General features: G+C 49.2%; 1 protein-coding gene across 2 annotated transcripts in view; it reads right to left on the bottom strand.

The window, feature by feature from the left end:
- Positions 1 to 11136, bottom strand: part of ZNRF3 (zinc and ring finger 3) — a 96134-nt gene extending 84998 nt beyond the window's left edge. The window contains exon 1 of one of the 2 annotated variants that reach the window (XM_069963961.1): positions 10497 to 11136. In XM_069963961.1, the coding sequence (XP_069820062.1) occupies positions 10497 to 10718 (222 nt within the window). In that variant the 5' untranslated portion in view covers positions 10719 to 11136. The remainder of the gene's footprint in view (positions 1 to 10496) is intronic. The other variant, XM_069963960.1, reaches the window with a different exon arrangement.
- Positions 11137 to 18146: the final 7010 nt, after the last annotated feature.

Here is an 18146-nt window from a genome sequence, read left to right as displayed (position 1 = left end):
ATATACACTGGATATAGAAGGTATACAGATGTATGGGATAGACTGTGATATATATACATTAGATATAGAAGGTATACAGATGTATGGGATAGACTGATATATATACATTAGATATAGAAGGTATACAGCTGTATGGGGTAGACTGTGATCTGTGTGTCCATGTAGATTAGGAGGAAGCGCAGAGAGATACAAAGGGTCCTGGAAGGGAGGATGGAGAATGGCGGCCGCCGGCAGATCAGTTGTACACAATCCCATAATATTATTATTATTATTAATAATAATGCGTCCTGGGATTTAGCATCAGTCAGTAATGATAGCTGATATAGGGGGAGATTTATCAGACATGGTGTAAAGTGACGCTGGCAAAGTCGCCCCTAGCAACCAGATTCCTCCTCTCATTTTCCAAAGAGTCTGTGAGGGATGAAAGGTGGAATCTGATTGGTTGCCGGGGGCGACTGAGCCAGTCTCACTTTACACCATGTGTGATAAATCTCCCCAATAATGTACAGGAGTCGTGAAGTTCTAAAGCCCCAATTACTGGTGCAGAGGCTGAAGGGACGGCGTGCGCATGGTGGATGCTATATACAACGCGGCGGCATCACTAAGGCCTGAGAGCAAATTATCAGAGTCCGAGAAACTCTACGCACCGTCCGGCAGCACCAGAACCTATATAACTGTACTGTACGGCGTCCATGTGCCAAATGAAGCCGATATCATGGGTGGAACAAGCGGGATAAGCGACAACGGGGAAGAAGGCTATATCCTATACCAGGTATATAGAAGGAATGGCAGACGGCTATATATACACACACATCACTAACCAAGAATATAGAGGAGTAGCAGGCAGCTATATACATCACTAACCAGGTATATAGAGGAGTAGCAGGAGGCTATATACATCACTAACCAGGTATATAGAGGAGTAGCAGGCAGCTATATACATCACTAACCAGGTATATAGAGGAGTAGCTGGCGGCTATATACATCACTAACCAGGTATATAGAGGAGTAGCTGGCGGCTATATACATCACTAACCAGGTATATAGAGTAGTAGCAGGAGGCTATATACATCACTAACCAGGTATATAGAGTAGTAGCAGGCAGCTATATACATCACTAACCAGGTATATAGAGGAGTAGCTGGCGGCTATATACATCACTAACCAGGTATATAGAGTAGTAGCAGGAGGCTATATATACATCACTAACCAGGTATATAGAGGAGTAGCAGGAGGCTATATATACATCACTAACCAGGTATATAGAGGAGTAGCAGGAGGCTATATATACATCACTAACCAGGTATATAGAGGAGTAACAGGAGGCTATATATACACATCACTAACCAGGTATATAGAGGAGTAACAGGAGGCTATATATACATCACTAACCAGGTATATAGAGGAGTAACAGGAGGCTATATATACATCACTAACCAGGTATATAGAGGAGTAACAGGAGGCTATATATACACATCACTAACCAGGTATATAGAGGAGTAACAGGAGGCTATATATACACATCACTAACCAGGTATATAGAGGAGTAACAGGAGGCTATATACATCACTAACCAGGTATATAGAGGAGTAGCAGGAGGCTATATACATCACTAACTAGGTATATAGAGGAGTAGCAGGAGGCTATATATACACATCACTAACCAGGTATATAGAGGAGTAGCAGGCGGCTCTAAACACATCATGTATTCGGTCTCAATGCAATAAGCCGGACACAATATGCATAAAGGTACAGGACAGGACGGTATCCATGTGTGTCCAATAACGGAGACTTTCCTGCCCCATTATATATCACTCACAACCATATAATATTATATATATATACACACACACACACACACACACACACACACACACACGGCTAAAATCTCAGAGAGGAACCACTCGGGGTCTGTATGATGATTCCGTCCTATTCTCCATTCTCTCTACATTTATAGACGTCGACCTGAAAAAAAAAAAGCCAAAGAACTTGAAAGAGAGTTTAGATAAAGTGTCCGGAACGGCCGGAGAGGATAAACTGCGGCTTCGTTTTGCCAACTCCGGACATTATCTGCGGCCGGCAGGATAAAACGCTTCATAATGGATTGTTTAAGTTACTAATTTAGTATTAATAAGAGCTCAGCGGAGATTACAGCTAAAAGAGCAAACAGTCGGCCCCACGCGGAGGAAACACACATGGTGGGAGGGGTCGGAGGAGGAGTCAGCGGTCAGCGCAAAGAATGCAGACCAGTCACTCCAGGAGCTAGATAGGGGAGACCAGATGGGGCAGACCAATACCCGCCAAATGGGGCAGACCAATACCCGCCAAATGGGGCAGACCAATACCCGCCAAATGGGGCAGACCAATACCCGCCAAATGGGGCAGACCAATACCCGCCAAATGGGGCAGACAAATACAAGCCAAATGGGTCAGACAAATACCCGCCAAATGGGTCAGACAAATACCCGCCAAATGGGTCAGACAAATACCCGCCAAATGGGGCACACCAAAGCCGCAAACTAGAGATACCCGAATGATCCCAGAAACCACTAGAATCAACGTTGAGTTTACCTGGAAGCAAATTCCTACTTCAAACAAGCAATGGATCTGCCCACTGTACATGTAACCGGAACAGTGAAAGCCGGCAACACGCCTTACAGTAATATAGGCCTGGGATGGGGAACCGGCCAAAGGTTTCCCCATCCGTGATATACGCCTTGGTGGGATTGGCTGAGCATCTGTGTACGGGGTCCTCCCAGCAGACCACGGGGGAGACAAGCGGTGGCCTATTTTTTTTTTCTTCTGTAAAAGGTAAATCTTTCCTGGGGGGACACTTATGAAGGCTGCGGCAGGGGTGTACACCAAGGAGGAGCAGAGTACAGATCCGCTCCTTCTCCCTGGTGTACGCCTGCCGTATCCACCGCACACCTGATGGATGGGTGGATGGGCGGGAGGGGGGGGGGGATTCCGCATCAGATTTATCATCTATTAGGGGGTGCGGCCTAACTTAAGATCGACATACTCTTACGCTGGTCTTAAATTAGGCCCCACCCCAAAATTTTCCATAAACATCCCCCCTGGTGTCTGCTAACATCTTTCTTTATTCAGACGACCGATAAGTAACATTATATATACACGAACGTTTCCGTCAGTTCTGGGTCCCGTAACAACAAAACAAAAGTTTTTATTAGTCAGAAATTGAGCAAAGGCTTGTCGTGTTCTCTTATGGTTTCCTCGCGAGCGCCGGCCGCTCATCCTACTGATTAGTCAGGGTCCAAACACCCAAAACATTTTACCCTGTGACACGTCAAAAGTTTTGGTAAAGAGATTGTTCACCAAATATTTTTTTTCTTTTAAAATCAACTGTTGCCAGAGATTTGCAGTTTACTTCTCTTAAAAAAATATCCAGTCTCCTGGTACTTATCAGTTGCTGTATGTCCTGCAGGAAGTGGTGTATTCTCTTCAGTCTGACACAGTGCTCTCTGCTGCCACCTCTGTCCATGTCAGGAACTGTCCAGAGCAGCAGCAAATCCCCATAGAAAACCTCACCTGCTCTGGACAGTTCCTGACATGGACAGAGGTGGCAGCAGAGAACACTGTGTCACACTGGAGAGAATACACCACTTCCTGCAGGACATACAGCAACTGATAAGTACTGGGAGACTGGAGATGTTTTTATAGAAGTAAATTACAAATCTCTGGCACCTGTTGGCACCTGTTGATTTAAAAGAAAAAAATATTTGCTTAACTACCCTACAGGTAGTGGGTCACATGGCCACACTGGCAGGGAGAGGGGCCCAAGGGTCCAATAGCATCCCTGCTGCTGGGCAAAACTCCTTAGTTCCCTCCCAACACAGAAGCCACTTTACAACATCAGCAGTAAAAGGGGGGGGGGGGGGAAGTTTGCCAGATAGTGTAAGACAATAGGCAGAGATGTGGTGGATGCCAACAACTTCATAGACATTGACCGAAAGGATTGGACGGTTGTGAATGTTGGCACCAACCATCACCACCATAACAGAAGACGCTGCACATACACACTACACATACACACTACACATACGCACACACACTACACACACTACACACTGCAATCATCCAGACATAAACAGTTCAGAAAAAGACTTAAGAATCACTTTAAAAACACAATAAAAAGGACTTCTTAGAAAACTCTCCACCTCGGGGGACGGGAGCATTGCTCGGATTCTTTTATTATTAATAGCTTTAGGTGGTTTTCTCCCCTGATAGCGACGGCGATCAGCAGAAACAGATGCACAACAAGCGCCGGCTACTTCCTTCCAGGGGGAGATCTGTGTCTTCTAAGAACGTCAACAAAATATCACCACATAGGTTCAAGAGAGCGATATAGATAGATATATATATATATATATATATATATATATATATATATTACACATACGCACAGACGCAGAATCTTTACTGTAGCAGACTATGGAACGCTCTATATTCCTTACTGTAAGAGCAGTGACACTATGGAACTCTATATTCTTTACTGTAAGGCTAGGTTCACACTGCATTTTTGCAATCCGTTTTTTTCATCCGTTTTTTTGCAAAAAACTGATGAAAAAAACGGATACATTTGACTTCCATTGTAAAAAAAAAAAAACTGATCCTTTTTTTTTTTTAACACACAAAAATTGTGTCAGCTACGTTTTTGTGTCCATCAAAAAAACCTGATCCTTTTTTTTTTACAATGGAAGTCAATGGAAAAACGGATACACACAAATGCATCAGTTTTTTTTCATCCGTTTTAAAAAAAAAAAAAAAAAAAAAGATTGCAAAAACACAGTGTGAACCCTGCCTCATCTCGATGTGTGTGTGTCTGTGTGTGTGTGTGTGTGTCTGTGTGTGTCTGTGTGTGTGTCTGTGTGTGTATACATCTGCCATGGATGGATGTCTCTCGATCCCTATGATCTTCCCATTATTCCTGCAGGATGAGGACCATCATTGTCATCATGTGATGATAGTGACGAGACGGATTCCCAGTGGTTTATTCCAACCAGTAAGCCACCAATTTGAATGGTAAAGAGCGGCTACTCTTTAGTCACATGACCTGGTATATATAGAGGCTACTGGTCCGGCAGAGACTCATGAAGCGGGAGCCCTAACTCTTAAATCCTTTCACAGCTTACACGCTGGGGTTCTTCCTGCCCCCCTAGGGTGTCCATCAATGGGATTTTTTGTTACAGGCGCAAACAAGTTATAGAGGAGGAGGAAAAAGCTGCTCCCCTTCATGTGCCGCATTCAGTATGGAGAAGCCTTTATAGACTCTGTTTATATCCCCCCAAGTATTGATTTCTGGAGGCGCTAGAGCTAAACTACAGAATAGTCACTTATAATGTGGCTGCTCTGCTCAGGTGTCACGGTCAGGTGTGCACAGGACTATAGGATAGGTACACATGCACAGGCCCTGAATATGCAGCACCCTGGAGGAGGACGACCCAACACCTTGGAGGACCCATCAACAGTATTAGGTTCTTGTACTACACAATGCATACTGACAGCTCTACCACATTGCATAGATGACAGCCGTCATGTCTCAGACACATCATCCTTTTGAGGCTATGCATTATACACCCACTGCCCCCCACATACATTGTTACAGAACACCCCACTCTAAAATAAAACATGGTGCCCTTTGGCCTTTACTGGAGGCTTCTGTGCTGATCTTGCTCCCACGTAACTTACAGCGGCGGCGGACGTCCACAATGCTCATAGCGCCTTATCCAGCAAAAGCTTTATTTATGAGCTGTGACTGTGAATCCGCCGTACAATCCGATCCCGGCACCGCCGGCCAATATTCAGGTTTTATTGAGGATACGTTCACACCTGCAAACATCTAGGTCACAGGAAATAAATCTGATGAGATCCGTCCACCTAAAGGCGCCTGTTCCCTAAGTGCACATAGTGGCGGAGTCCTATTACACAGTGAGGATGGAGACGTATCACTTACAGGAAGAATCTCCAGCACAAAGCAGATCCCCCCCTCCACCGGCCGTTCTCCACAATACCTCCTGCTACTGGCCGTTCTCCACAATACCTCCGCCACTGGCAGCAAACCTGGGAAGTAACCAGATCGCCCTCCGAACCGGCGACATGCTCCACACATCCTGCTGCGTTACCATCAGCCGCCCCAGCTATGAGAATACTGTACACTGATTGTACATACCCAAGAACGAACACGAAGAACAGCCGAGGGTCGGACACGATGCACAGGAGAGGAGATCACACCGGGGTCATATATACCTGCAAAGAGCAGCAGGACGGCCGGACCATGTTATAAATAATAAGGAATAAGGGAAACCAGCGAGTTCTTCCACCATAGGGGTCATGAATAAAAGATCACTACATTATATGAATAATACAAGACAACAAAGTGTCTAGGGCCTAAACCTCAGGTACATACCCTACAGCATGGACGGGGAACCTCCGGCCCTTCAGCTGTTACACAATTACAACTCCCATCATGCCTGGACAGCTGGAGGTTCCCATAATCCAATCATGGCTTACTGCCTTACCAGGGCCCATATGATGGAGTCACCTACTTACAGCAGCATCAGGCAGGTATACAACATGCTCTGGGGTTTGGTGTAAACGGTGACAAATACCAAAGATTGAATATTATTATTATTATTATTATTATTAGAGATGAGCAAATTTACAGCAGGAAGGAAGTGAAGGGCTTTGCTCCTATCTGTATTCTGCCCATCAGGCTGTGCCGCTTTAATGTCTGCTGGAAAAAAAGATGGATCCAGTCCTGGGAAACTGGGAGAAGTTTCCTGGGACTGGATCCATTTTTTCCCGCACTCGGGGTGGATCGGCAGGGAGCGGAGCAGACTTCAAAGCCCGAGCAGCAGTAAATCCTCATAGAAAACCTCTCCTGCTCTGGACAGTTCCTGACACGGACAGAGGTGGCAGCAGAGAGCACTGTGTCAGACTGGAGAGAATACACCACTTCCTGCAGGACATACAGCAGCTGAAAAGTACTGGAAGACTGGAGATTATCTAATAGAAGTAATACACAAATCTATATAACTTTTTGAAACCAGTTGATTTAAGAGTAAAGGATTTTTCTAAGGTTATTCACAGACTCGCCCCAGAAGCGGTGGAATATTGGTGGACGGACACTACCAGGTGAGACGTCTCCTGCACAGGACTGGTGGACGGACACTACCAGGTGAGACGTCTCCTGCACAGGACTGGTGGACGGACACTACCAGGTGAGACGTCTCCTGCACAGGACTGGTGGACGGACACTACCAGGTGAGACGTCTCCTGCACAGGACTGGTGGACGGACACTACCAGGTGAGACGTCTCCTGCACAGGACTGGTGGACGGACACTACCAGGTGAGACGTCTCCTGCACAGGACTGGTGGACGGACACTACCAGGTGAGACGTCTCCTGCACAGGACTGGTGGACGGACACTACCAGGTGAGACGTCTCCTGCACAGGACTGGTCCAGAGATTAGTCGTACATGGAAACCAATTAGATCCCAGCTTACATGTCCCAGTACTGTGATTCTATTGGTGGTTACTGATCACCGCTCCGTCTGTTCTCTACATCTATGGAATCGGCATCAAAATGAACATTAATAATAAATCCCCTTCTGTGGTTATGGACATCCACCGTGATATAATCCAGTGTGAAATCGCTTCTGACCTGCGGATCTTGCAGTCTAATTATATGGAAATAGCCTCAAACATCAAAGCCTTTACATGCAGCACTGGGACAGGCTGCACAGCACGCGGCATGAAAACGCAAAGCGCATAGAGAAGAGTCCAGACCGTCTATTCTGTACTGATCACCCGGACTAAGCACCAAACAAAACGGCCGGGAACATTTGTGCTGCACTTTACAGTCCGGATACTATTACGCCATTGACCTTCCAAACATCCCGTCCACAGATGCCGCCTGCAGCACACAGAGGGTTAATCCCCATCTCCAGCGCACCGCTAACAATCCAACTTCTATCTCACAGCAAATGGTTGTGTGAAATATTATCCCAGCCCGTAATCTCCTCCAAACCCGTCCTCATTACTGACAGGACGCAGGGGGTGGCAGAAGCCCCCGACACCTCACCCCAAAAACTCAAGAGCCTCAACACAGCAAGATTCCTATAGAGGCGTCTAGACAAGGCCGGGTATACTGGCAGCACCTCTACCAGGGAACCTGCATAAAAGTATAAACACATCCCAGGCAGCCGAGAGAGGAGGCCGACAGCTCAATATCACCTGAGACATACAATGCTATTATATATATCAAAGTCTATAGAAGTGTAACACCCTGTATATAACAATAGTACAATATATATCCAGCTCTACAGGTATACGTCTATAGAAGTGTAACACCCTGTATATACCAATAGTACAATATATATCCATCTGTACAGGCATACATCTATAGAAGTGTGATACAATGTATATAATAATAGTACAATATATCCTATATCCATCTCTGCATGTATACATCTATAGAAGTGTAATACAATGTATATAACAGTAGTACAATATATAATCCATCTCTACAGGTATAAATCTATAGCTCTGTAATACAATGTATATAACAGTAGTACAATATATAATCCATCTCTACAGGTATACATCTATAGAAGTGTAACACTGTATCATTAAAGAGAAACAAGCGACTTATTTATATAAACAACTGCAGAGACTGATAATATATACAATAATACTAATAACAATAGTGATAATAAGTAACAAATATACAATACTAATAACAGAGACTAACAACAAGTAACATTAGTAGTAGTATAGTATATGTGTTAGTTTTCATTACAGTTTCTACACTTGTTTACATAAATAATCAGCTTGTAAGCGTCAGGGCATGCTGGGGGTTGTAGTGCTGCCACAAGTAGGTAGGTGGACCCAATAAGAATAATAGAAACTGCGATGACAAGTAAGACATATAGAGGACAGAGGCAGCACCCTGGGGGGCAGAGACTGACAGCTCTCACTCATCACCTGCCACTGGTGGCAGCACTACAACCCCCAGCATGCCCCAACACCCACACACTGATTATTTATGTACAAAAGTGTAGAGACTGATGACAAGTCAATTATATATATACACACACACACACACACACATATATATACAGGACAGAGGCAGAACCATGGGGGGCAGAGACTGACAGCTCTCCCTCCTCCCCTGTCCTGCAGCACTACAACCCCCAGCATGCCCCAACTCACACACTGATTATTTATGTAAACAAGTGCAGAGACTGATAAGACATATTATACATATATATACACATAGAGGACAGAGGCAGGACCCAGGGGGGCAGAGACTGACAGCTCTCCCTCCTCCCTGTCCTGCAGCACTACAACCCCCAGCATGCCCGGGCAGCACAGGATGCAGAGAGGAGATGGAGGGCTAAGGGGCAGCTCCTTATCTCTGTGCCCCAGCCATTGTGAATGGAGTCCACACTGGGGATAGAGGCCATCTTGTGACTGCACAGCCCGCTGCTGCCCCTTCCTCATCTCCCTCCTACAAGTAGGAAAAGTTTCGTGCTCGTCAGCCGGAGGGATTGGTGCTGTGATAGTGCCCCCCCCCATGTATAATAGCCCCCCCCCATATGTATAATAGCCGCCCCCCATATGTATAATAGCCGCCCCCCATATGTATAATAGCCGCCCCCCATATGTATAATAGCCGCCCCCATAATGTATAATAGCCACCCCCCCATAGTATAATAGCCGCCCCCCCCATAGTATAATAGCCGCCCCCAAATGTATAATAACCACCCCCCCATATGTATAATAGCCCCCCATATGTATAATAACCCCCCATATGTATAATAGCCCCCCCCCATATGTATAATAACCCCCCATATGTATAATAGCCGCCCCCCATATGTATAATAGCCGCCCCCCCTATGTATAATAGCCGCCCCCCCATGTATAATAGCCGCCCCCCCATGTATAATAGCCGCCCCCCCATGTATAATAGCCGCCCCCCCATGTATAATAGCCGCCCCCCCCATAGTATAATAGCCGCCCCCCCATAGTATAATAGCCGCCCCCCCATAGTATAATAGCCACCCCCCCATAGTATAATAGCCGCCCCCCCATAGTATAATAGCCGCCCCCCCCCATAGTATAATAGCCACCCCCCAATGTATAATAACCCCCCCCTAATGTATAATAACCCCCCCCATATGTATAATAACCGCCGTCCCCCATGTATAATAACCGCCCCCCATGTATAATAACCGCCCCCCATGTATAATAACCGCCCCCCATGTATAATAACCGCCCCCATGTATAATAGCCCCCCCATGTATAATAATCACCCCCCCCCATGTATAATAATCGCCCCCCCATGTATAATAACCCCCCCCCCATGTATAACCGCCCCCCCATGTATAATAACCCCCCCCCCATGTATAATAACCCCCCCCCCCATGTATAACCGCCCCCCCATGTATAATAACCCCCCCCCCTCTCTTACCTGCACGATCTCCCCCTCGGCGCTGATCGTCGCCCCCGCCCGGGAGAAGCGCCCCTGCAGCTCGGTCGTGTGCGTCTTATAATCTCCATTGGGACTGGACTCGAACAGCACCACCTCCACGAAGGCCGTCTCCTTGGCCAGGGACCCCCCGGGGGCCGGGGCCAGCAGCAGCAGCAGCCCCAGCAGCCAGGGCAGGCTCCCCCGCACCCGCCGCTCCCTCATCGCGCCACCGCTGCAGCACGGCGGGGGAACATAGTGTCCTCGGCTCCCGGGACTGATCGGCGGCGGCGGCGGGGATGAGAGCTGCGATCGGTCGGATCACATGGGGAGCGATCACTTCACCGTTCCATGGCTCGGGCTCCGGGCTCCGCTCCCTCTGCCAGGCGGCATCCCTTTCATCTCGTCCACGTGATTCGCTTGCTTTTTTTTTTTTTCTCCTCTTTTTTTTCCCCAATAGAAGGGGGGTCTGTCCCCGCCCCCAGATCTCCCTGACCCCTCAGTGTCCCCGCCCACTGCCGGGGGAGGAGGAGGCTGCGCCGAGAACAACACAGGAAGATCAGGAACTTCTGACGGGATTCTTGTTTTCTTCTTCCAGAAGCCAAAGTGTCCTGAGAGCAGCGGCGGCGGCGGCACGGGAAGTCAGGGAAGGAGGGAGGGGCGGGGCCAGGAGGCGGGGCGTGGGCGGGGCCAGGGAGGCGGGAGGACAAAGATCAAAGCGGCGGGGATGGCACCTGAGGAGGAGAAGGAGGAGGCGGCGGGTGAGCGGTGTGTGAGGGGACACTGCGGAGCGGGCACGGCGACGTCTACTCGGCCACTACTCTGTCACTCGTCCTAACGGTTTAACGGCACAGGGCCGGGTATCCTGCGGTGCTCACAGGGAGGGAGGGAGGGAGGGGGGGGGGTCTGCACCTCAGGGGGGGGGTCTGCACCTCAGGAGAGGGGGGGGTTTCCCCCTCAGGGGAGGGGGGGGGGTCTGCACCTCAGGGGAGGGGGGGGGGTCTGCACCTCAGGGGAGGGGGGGGGGGTCTGCACCTCAGGGGAGGGGGGGGGGGTCTGCACCTCAGGGGAGGGGGGGGGGTCTGCACCTCAGGGGAGGGGGGGGTCTGCACCTCAGGGGAGGGGGGGGGGGTCTGCACCTCAGGGGAGGGGGGGGGGTCTGCACCTCAGGGGAGGGGGGGGGGTCTGCACCTCAGGGGAGGGGGGGGGGGGGGTCTGCACCTCAGGGGAGGGGGGGGGGGGTCTGCACCTCAGGGGAGGGGGGGGGTCTGCACCTCAGGAGGGGGGGGGGTCTGCACCTCAGGGGAGGGGGGGGGGGGTCTGCACCTCAGGAGGGGGGGGGGGTCTGCACCTCAGGAGGGGGGGGGGGGTCTGCACCTCAGGAGGGGGGGGTCTGGTCTGCACCTCAGGGGAGGGGGGGGTCTGCACCTCAGGAGGGGGGGGGTCTGCACCTCAGGGGAGGGGGGGGTCTGCACCTCAGGAGGGGGGGGGGTCTGCACCTCAGGAGGGGGGGGGGGGGTCTGGTCTGCACCTCAGGGGAGGGGGGGGTCTGCACCTCAGGAGGGGGGGGGGTCTGGTCTGGACCTCAGGAGAGGGGGGGGGGGGTCTGCACCTCAGGAGACGGGGGGGGGCTCTGCACCTCAGGAGATAGGGGGGGTCTGGTCTGCACCTCAGGGGGGGGGTCTGCACCTCAGGAGAGGGGGGGGGGTCTGCACCTCAGGGGAGGGAGGGGGGGTCTGCACCTCAGCAGTCGGGGGGGTCTGGTCTGCACCTCAGGAGACGGGGGGGTCTGGTCTGCACCTCAGGAGAGGGGCGGGGGGTCTGCACCTCAGGGGAGGGAGGGGGGGTCTGCACCTCAGGAGACGGGGGGGGGGGTCTGCACCACAAGAGAGGGGGGGTCTGGTCTGCACCTCAGGAGAGGGGGGGGGGTCTGCACCTCAGGGGGGGGGGGGTCTGCACCGCAGGAGAGGGGGGGGGGTCTGCACCTCAGGGGAGGGGGGGACTGCACCTCAGGAGAGGGGGGGTTGTACAGGTGACCACGGGGGAGGGGGTGTATGTACAGGTGACTACGGGGGAGGGGTCTGTACAGGTGACCACAGGGGAGTGGGGTCTGCACCACAGGGGAAGGGGGTCTGTACAGGTAACCACAGAGGTGGGGGGTCTGCACAGGAGCCCACAGGGGAAGGGCCGTACCCCACTGCTCTGGGTGTAGTGTTGGGGTGCAGGTTTTGGCACCAGACACGCAGGACAGTAGAGACGACCGCATGATGCGCAGCAGGTGCTTCTTATGGATAGGAATCTCGCTGGACGTTCTGTAGATGCCTGGGTAGGGGGGCAATGGTGGAGGTATGCCCAAAGGGGCATTACCATATGGAGTAGTTATGCCATGAGTGCGGGGCTTGTATGCTGGTCTGGCCTCTTAGTAAAGCCGTCAGGACCTGTGCAGATACCTCCACCTGCTCTGCATGGTTTACACCTGTTCCAGGCCTCCAATCTCTTAGTTATGCCCAATACTGTGACTATGGCGTAACTACTCTAGATAGGAGTACCCCTTTAAAGAAGCAATCCCCTCGATTAGCATTATTGGCTTCCTGGCCACAGGTCCCCTGCTATACTTATGAGATGTCGGTATTGTACAAAAATCCAACAGTAGTAGAAAATCCTGGCACTACTTATTCTCGCCGGTCTCCAAACCAAGCGTACAGACGCTGGGGCACAGGAAGCTCATGCAGGTAAATGGTAGTATGACGGTAACAAACAGCTGTGCTCAGTCCATACAAGATACTTACAAAATCACCATGTAGGAAAAATAGCGAGACGGCACTCACCGGATTCAGCTGGATGCTATTTTATTTGCAAAATTCACTGGATACAAATGCAATCGCATTGCCTTTATGCCATCGCATTTGTATTCGGTGAATTTTGCAAATAAAACAGCATCCAGCTGAATCCGGTGAGTGCCGTCTCGCTATTTTTCCTACATGGAGATATCAGTATTGTGGTGTGTAACCAACGTCTCTATTCTCCCTAAGGGTCACATATTCAATCCCTGCTTCACAGATACCCACCATGTTAATATGGTTCATCGGGGGGCATGTGTACTGTACACAAGGCCCCCATGGCCCCCTTACACACGCCCCTGAACCACAAATGTGACAGGTATACTCGCCCATGATGACTGCTCTCCCGCTGCGTTATTCCGTCTCTTTTTTTGCCGTTAAAATACTACTGGCACCCATGTGATCTCTTCCCCGGCTGTCCTGCATTTGTGGTCAGAGTTTTCTCGGGATCCCTGTGAGACATCGCTCTATGTCATGAGATGCATGGAAAACCCTGATTTCCGGCCTCGGAGAAAGAAGAGAGGTCAGAAGAGCCGTGACGTCAGCATCAGCAGGATTTGTATGGCATCGGAGCACCAGAATAATGCTGAGCAGCAGGAAAGCGATTATCGTGGGTGAGTATATCGGGGAACCAATGAAACAAATCGGGAGATGAGGGAACTGAAGCAGCCAGACGCAAAGCTATGTCTGAGGAGTTACTGAAGGTTTACATGTCCGCAGGAAAATGGGTGTAAGACCTATAGCAGGATAAGGCTAGTCATCATGGCATCCTATGTCCTATTTTTGGCTGTCAGTAGGACACAGAACTTGGGCTGAAGGTATCTGGGCTATTGCTTTGCAGGGCAACTCCTTCTGGGCTATTGCTTTGCTGGGAAACGCCTTCTGGGCTTTTGAGCTTTGTTAACATATTAACAAAAATGACTTTTTCTCTCCTCACCTTCATGACGGCACCACAGGAGTTAACTCAGCCCTGAGGGACAGGAAAAGCACAAACACGAGAGGTTAAAAGCCCCTCCCCTTCCCACTTACACCAGTGCTTTTCCTGTCCCTGTAAGGGCAGGCACGAGAGTACGGGGGTCCGACATGAAGATGAGGATTCCTGAAAAAAGAAGCTAGAAAAATACCTCCTTCCAGGGGATCGATCGGGGCCTAGGTCTCCTTCCTTCCCAGGGGCATCTGGGGACTTCGGTCCGGAGGGGAGCAGGCCCGCATGGCGCGTCTGCTCCATACTGTGAGGAGGCGGGGATCCTGCACACCGATGGCCTCTGCGGCTTCCCCCCCTCGCGTCTCTACTCGGGCCACGCGCGGATTGCGGCCTACTTCCAGGTACTGCGGGTCACGCGGCGGATCCGGAAGTGACGCGTACGTCGCGTCATGACGTCAAACGCCGGGAGCGTGCTTCCGGGACCAGTGCAGTTGTTTTAAAAGGTGAGTGCAGGAGAGGGTTAGCTGATCTGAGGTCTGCATTTCTCATGGAGGGTGCCGGATCAAAGAGGTCCGCTACGGCGGAAAAAGCTATGCCCACAGACAAAGCCCCGCAGCCGGTGGTGAGTTATTTATTTATTATTACAATATGTCTCACCTGGGTCACTGACTATGTATTCTATAGCACTGGGTGGATTGCTGGTTATATTATACTACAAAAATCCATATGCATGTTTCCCTAGGAAAAGGAGAGGGAGAAGGGCCCTGCAAGGAAATGTAACCTTTGTGGCGCCAGGCTCTCTTCGTCTTATAGGAAAAACATTTGTGCAGCCTGTATAGGCGATATTGTAAAAGAGGATAGAGCCTCTTTTCTGTCTGAGATAAAAGACATGATGAAGGCTGAAATAGCAACAGTCAAACCACCTCCTCCTACTCCTACTGTATCTCCAGCACCATTACCAGTGCAAATCTGGTCAATTATCTGACTCCCCTGTAATATACTCTGAGGACTCGGATACTCAGGAGGGTGCCAGAAGATATATCTTTCCTACAGACCATACGAGAGCTCTCCTTAAAGCTGTTAGGAGCGCTCTTGGAATGGAAGATGTACAAGAAGAATTATCAGTCAAAGATAATCTCTTCGCAGGGTTAAAAACAAAAAAGAAAACAGTGTTTCCTATTCATGAGTCTTTACTATGTATGAGTCAACTAATACAGGATGAATGGGAAGACCCAGAGAAACGCCTCATGGTTCCATCCCAGATAAAAAGACGTCTCCCCTTTAGTGAGGAGGATATTGAAAAATGGGGTGAAGCTCCTAGGATTGACGCCCAAGTACCTAAAACTACTAAGAAAACTACACTCTCATTTCAAGACTCCTCTCAGATGAAAGACCCATTGGATAGGAAGGCAGAAAGTCTTTTGAAAAAATCCTGGGATACAGTATCAATATCCCTGAAGAATAACATTGCGGCTACATGTGTAGCTCGTGCCTTACATGTCTGGATAGGACAATTAGAAGATCACCTAAGGAATAAGAAATCGAGGGAACAAATAATTGGATCACTCCCTCTTTTGAAGGATGTGGCAGCTTATCTGGCAGACTCAACAGCCGAGGCAATCAGAATATCGGCCAAAGATGGGGCACTGACCACTGCGGCTCGACGAGCCCTATGGCTTAAAAGTTAGACTGGAGATAATATCTCCAAGTCAAAACTCTGTGGCATTCCCTTTGAAGGGAACTATGTTTTTGGTTCAGCTCTAGATAAAATTGTAGAGAAAACGGCGGACAAAAAGAAGGCTCTACCCGAAGGGAAGACCCCCAAAAAGAAGGAACAATACAAAGGCCCAGATTCCAAGAAGACTATAAGGGCAAAGGGAAAACTGCCCGTTGGAGCTATAATAAAGGAGGGAAGGGGAAGAATATTTTTTTCAACCCCAAGGCCTCAAAAGATAAGCAATGACGACATTCCAGTAGGGGGGAGGCTGACCAAGTTTCGGGAGGCTTGGTACAACATCTCAAAAAACCAGTGGATCCTCAAGATCATCTCAGGATACAAAATAGAATTCCTGGAGCCCCCCCCCCCCCCAAGGAAATTTCTGATCTCCCGTCAAGTAGAGAGGCATCTACAAAAAGAGCTTGTGAAAAATGTAAACGAGCTCATATTGTTAAATGTAGTGATTCCTGTCCCAGTGGAGGAACTAGTGCTGCGTTTACACTGACAGATTTATCTGACAGATTTTGGAAGCCAAATCCAGGAATGGATTTGAAAAGAGGATGGATCCCAGTCTTTTCTTTATGACCTGATCCCTGTTTATAGTCTGTTCCTGGTTTGGGCTTCAAAGATCTGTCAGATAAATCTCTAATCTTTTTCTGGTTCCCAAACCAAATGGATCCCACAGATTGATTATAAATCTCAAGCCTTTGAACAAGTACATCAAATACTTGAGGTTCAGGATGGAATCAATCAAGTCCACTACGCCACTGATAACAAACAATGCGGTAATGGCATTCATCGATGCTATTACCATATACCCATTCAGACAGCATCTCAGAAGTTCCTCAGATTTGCCATCAAGATGGAGGATCAGGTCCGCCACTTTCAATTCCGAGCTCTACCCTTCGGAATTTCGTCCGCACCAAGGATTTTCTCCAGTGTCATGGGGGAAGTGATTTCCTACCTCCACCTGCAAAAGATCAACGTGGTATCCTACCTGGACGACCTCCTACTGATAGCGGAATCAGAACAGAAACTTCGTCAGGATCTTCAGGTAACTTCAGACATTCTGACCTTCTTAGGTTGGATTATAAACCAGGAAAAATCAGACTTAAACCCAGATACCCGAAAGACCTTTCTGGGGATTGTCCTAGACTCAAACAAACAAATGTCTTTCCTACCTCGAGAAAAAAGATCTTCTCTTATTCAGCGTATCAACCAATTCAGAGTAAAGAACTCTTGCAGGATCAGAGAGACCATGTCAATCCTGGGGTCGATGACAGCCTGCATACCAGCTGTACCATGGAGCCAAGCCCACTCAAGAACCCTTTAAGCCGCAATGCTCAGATCTTGGAACAAGAAAGATTCGGGTTTGGACATGGTCTTGGAACAAGAAAGATTCGGGTTTGGACAAGTCATGTCTCTCTCCAAACAGGTCAAAGAATCCCTCCGGTGGTGGACCATCCCCTCCCATCTGAAAAAAGGAGTTCATTGGAACCCAACACCCAGGATAGTCATCTCCACCGGCGCAAGTCTGTCAGGATGGGAAGCCCAGGTGAATTCTCTACCTCTACAAGGTACTTGGCCTCCAGAAATATCTCAAAAATCTTCACATTTTTGAGAATTCATGGCCGTTCTGATGTCCTTGAAGCAGGCAAGTCCTATACTAAAAGACTCGCATGTTCACATTCTATCAGACAATGTGACAACTGTGGCTCATCTACGGCATCAAGGGAGTCCGAAACAGAATTCTCTTCAATCTATCTCAGATCAGATATTCTCCTGGGCAGAAAAACACCTTCTTTCCCTTTCAGCAACCCACCTCAAGGGAATAGACAATGTTCAAGCGGACTTCCTGAGCCGCCATATCATTCACCCAGGGGAATGGTGTCTGAACCAAGACATCTTTCAGATGCTAATAAAGAAATGGGGTACACCAGAAGTGGATCTCTTTGCCACTCAACAAAACAGGAAGCTGGAGAAGTTTTTTTTCTCTGAATCCCAAGGACAAACCTCTGGGAGTGGATGCGCTAGCACAACCATGGACTTTCAAAATGGCTTATGCCTTTCCGCCTATCCCTCTGATCCCCAAGACACTCCAGAAAATCAGGACAGAACAAATAACAGTGATTCTTCTGACCCCATTCTGGCCAAAGAGGGCATGGTTCGGC

The sequence above is a fragment of the Dendropsophus ebraccatus genome, chromosome 3 (assembly GCF_027789765.1).
Source record: "Dendropsophus ebraccatus isolate aDenEbr1 chromosome 3, aDenEbr1.pat, whole genome shotgun sequence".
NCBI classification, from domain to species: Eukaryota; Metazoa; Chordata; class Amphibia; order Anura; family Hylidae; genus Dendropsophus; species Dendropsophus ebraccatus.
The sequence above is the reverse complement of the archived record's forward strand: the minus strand, read 5'-3'. Positions and strand labels throughout refer to the sequence as shown.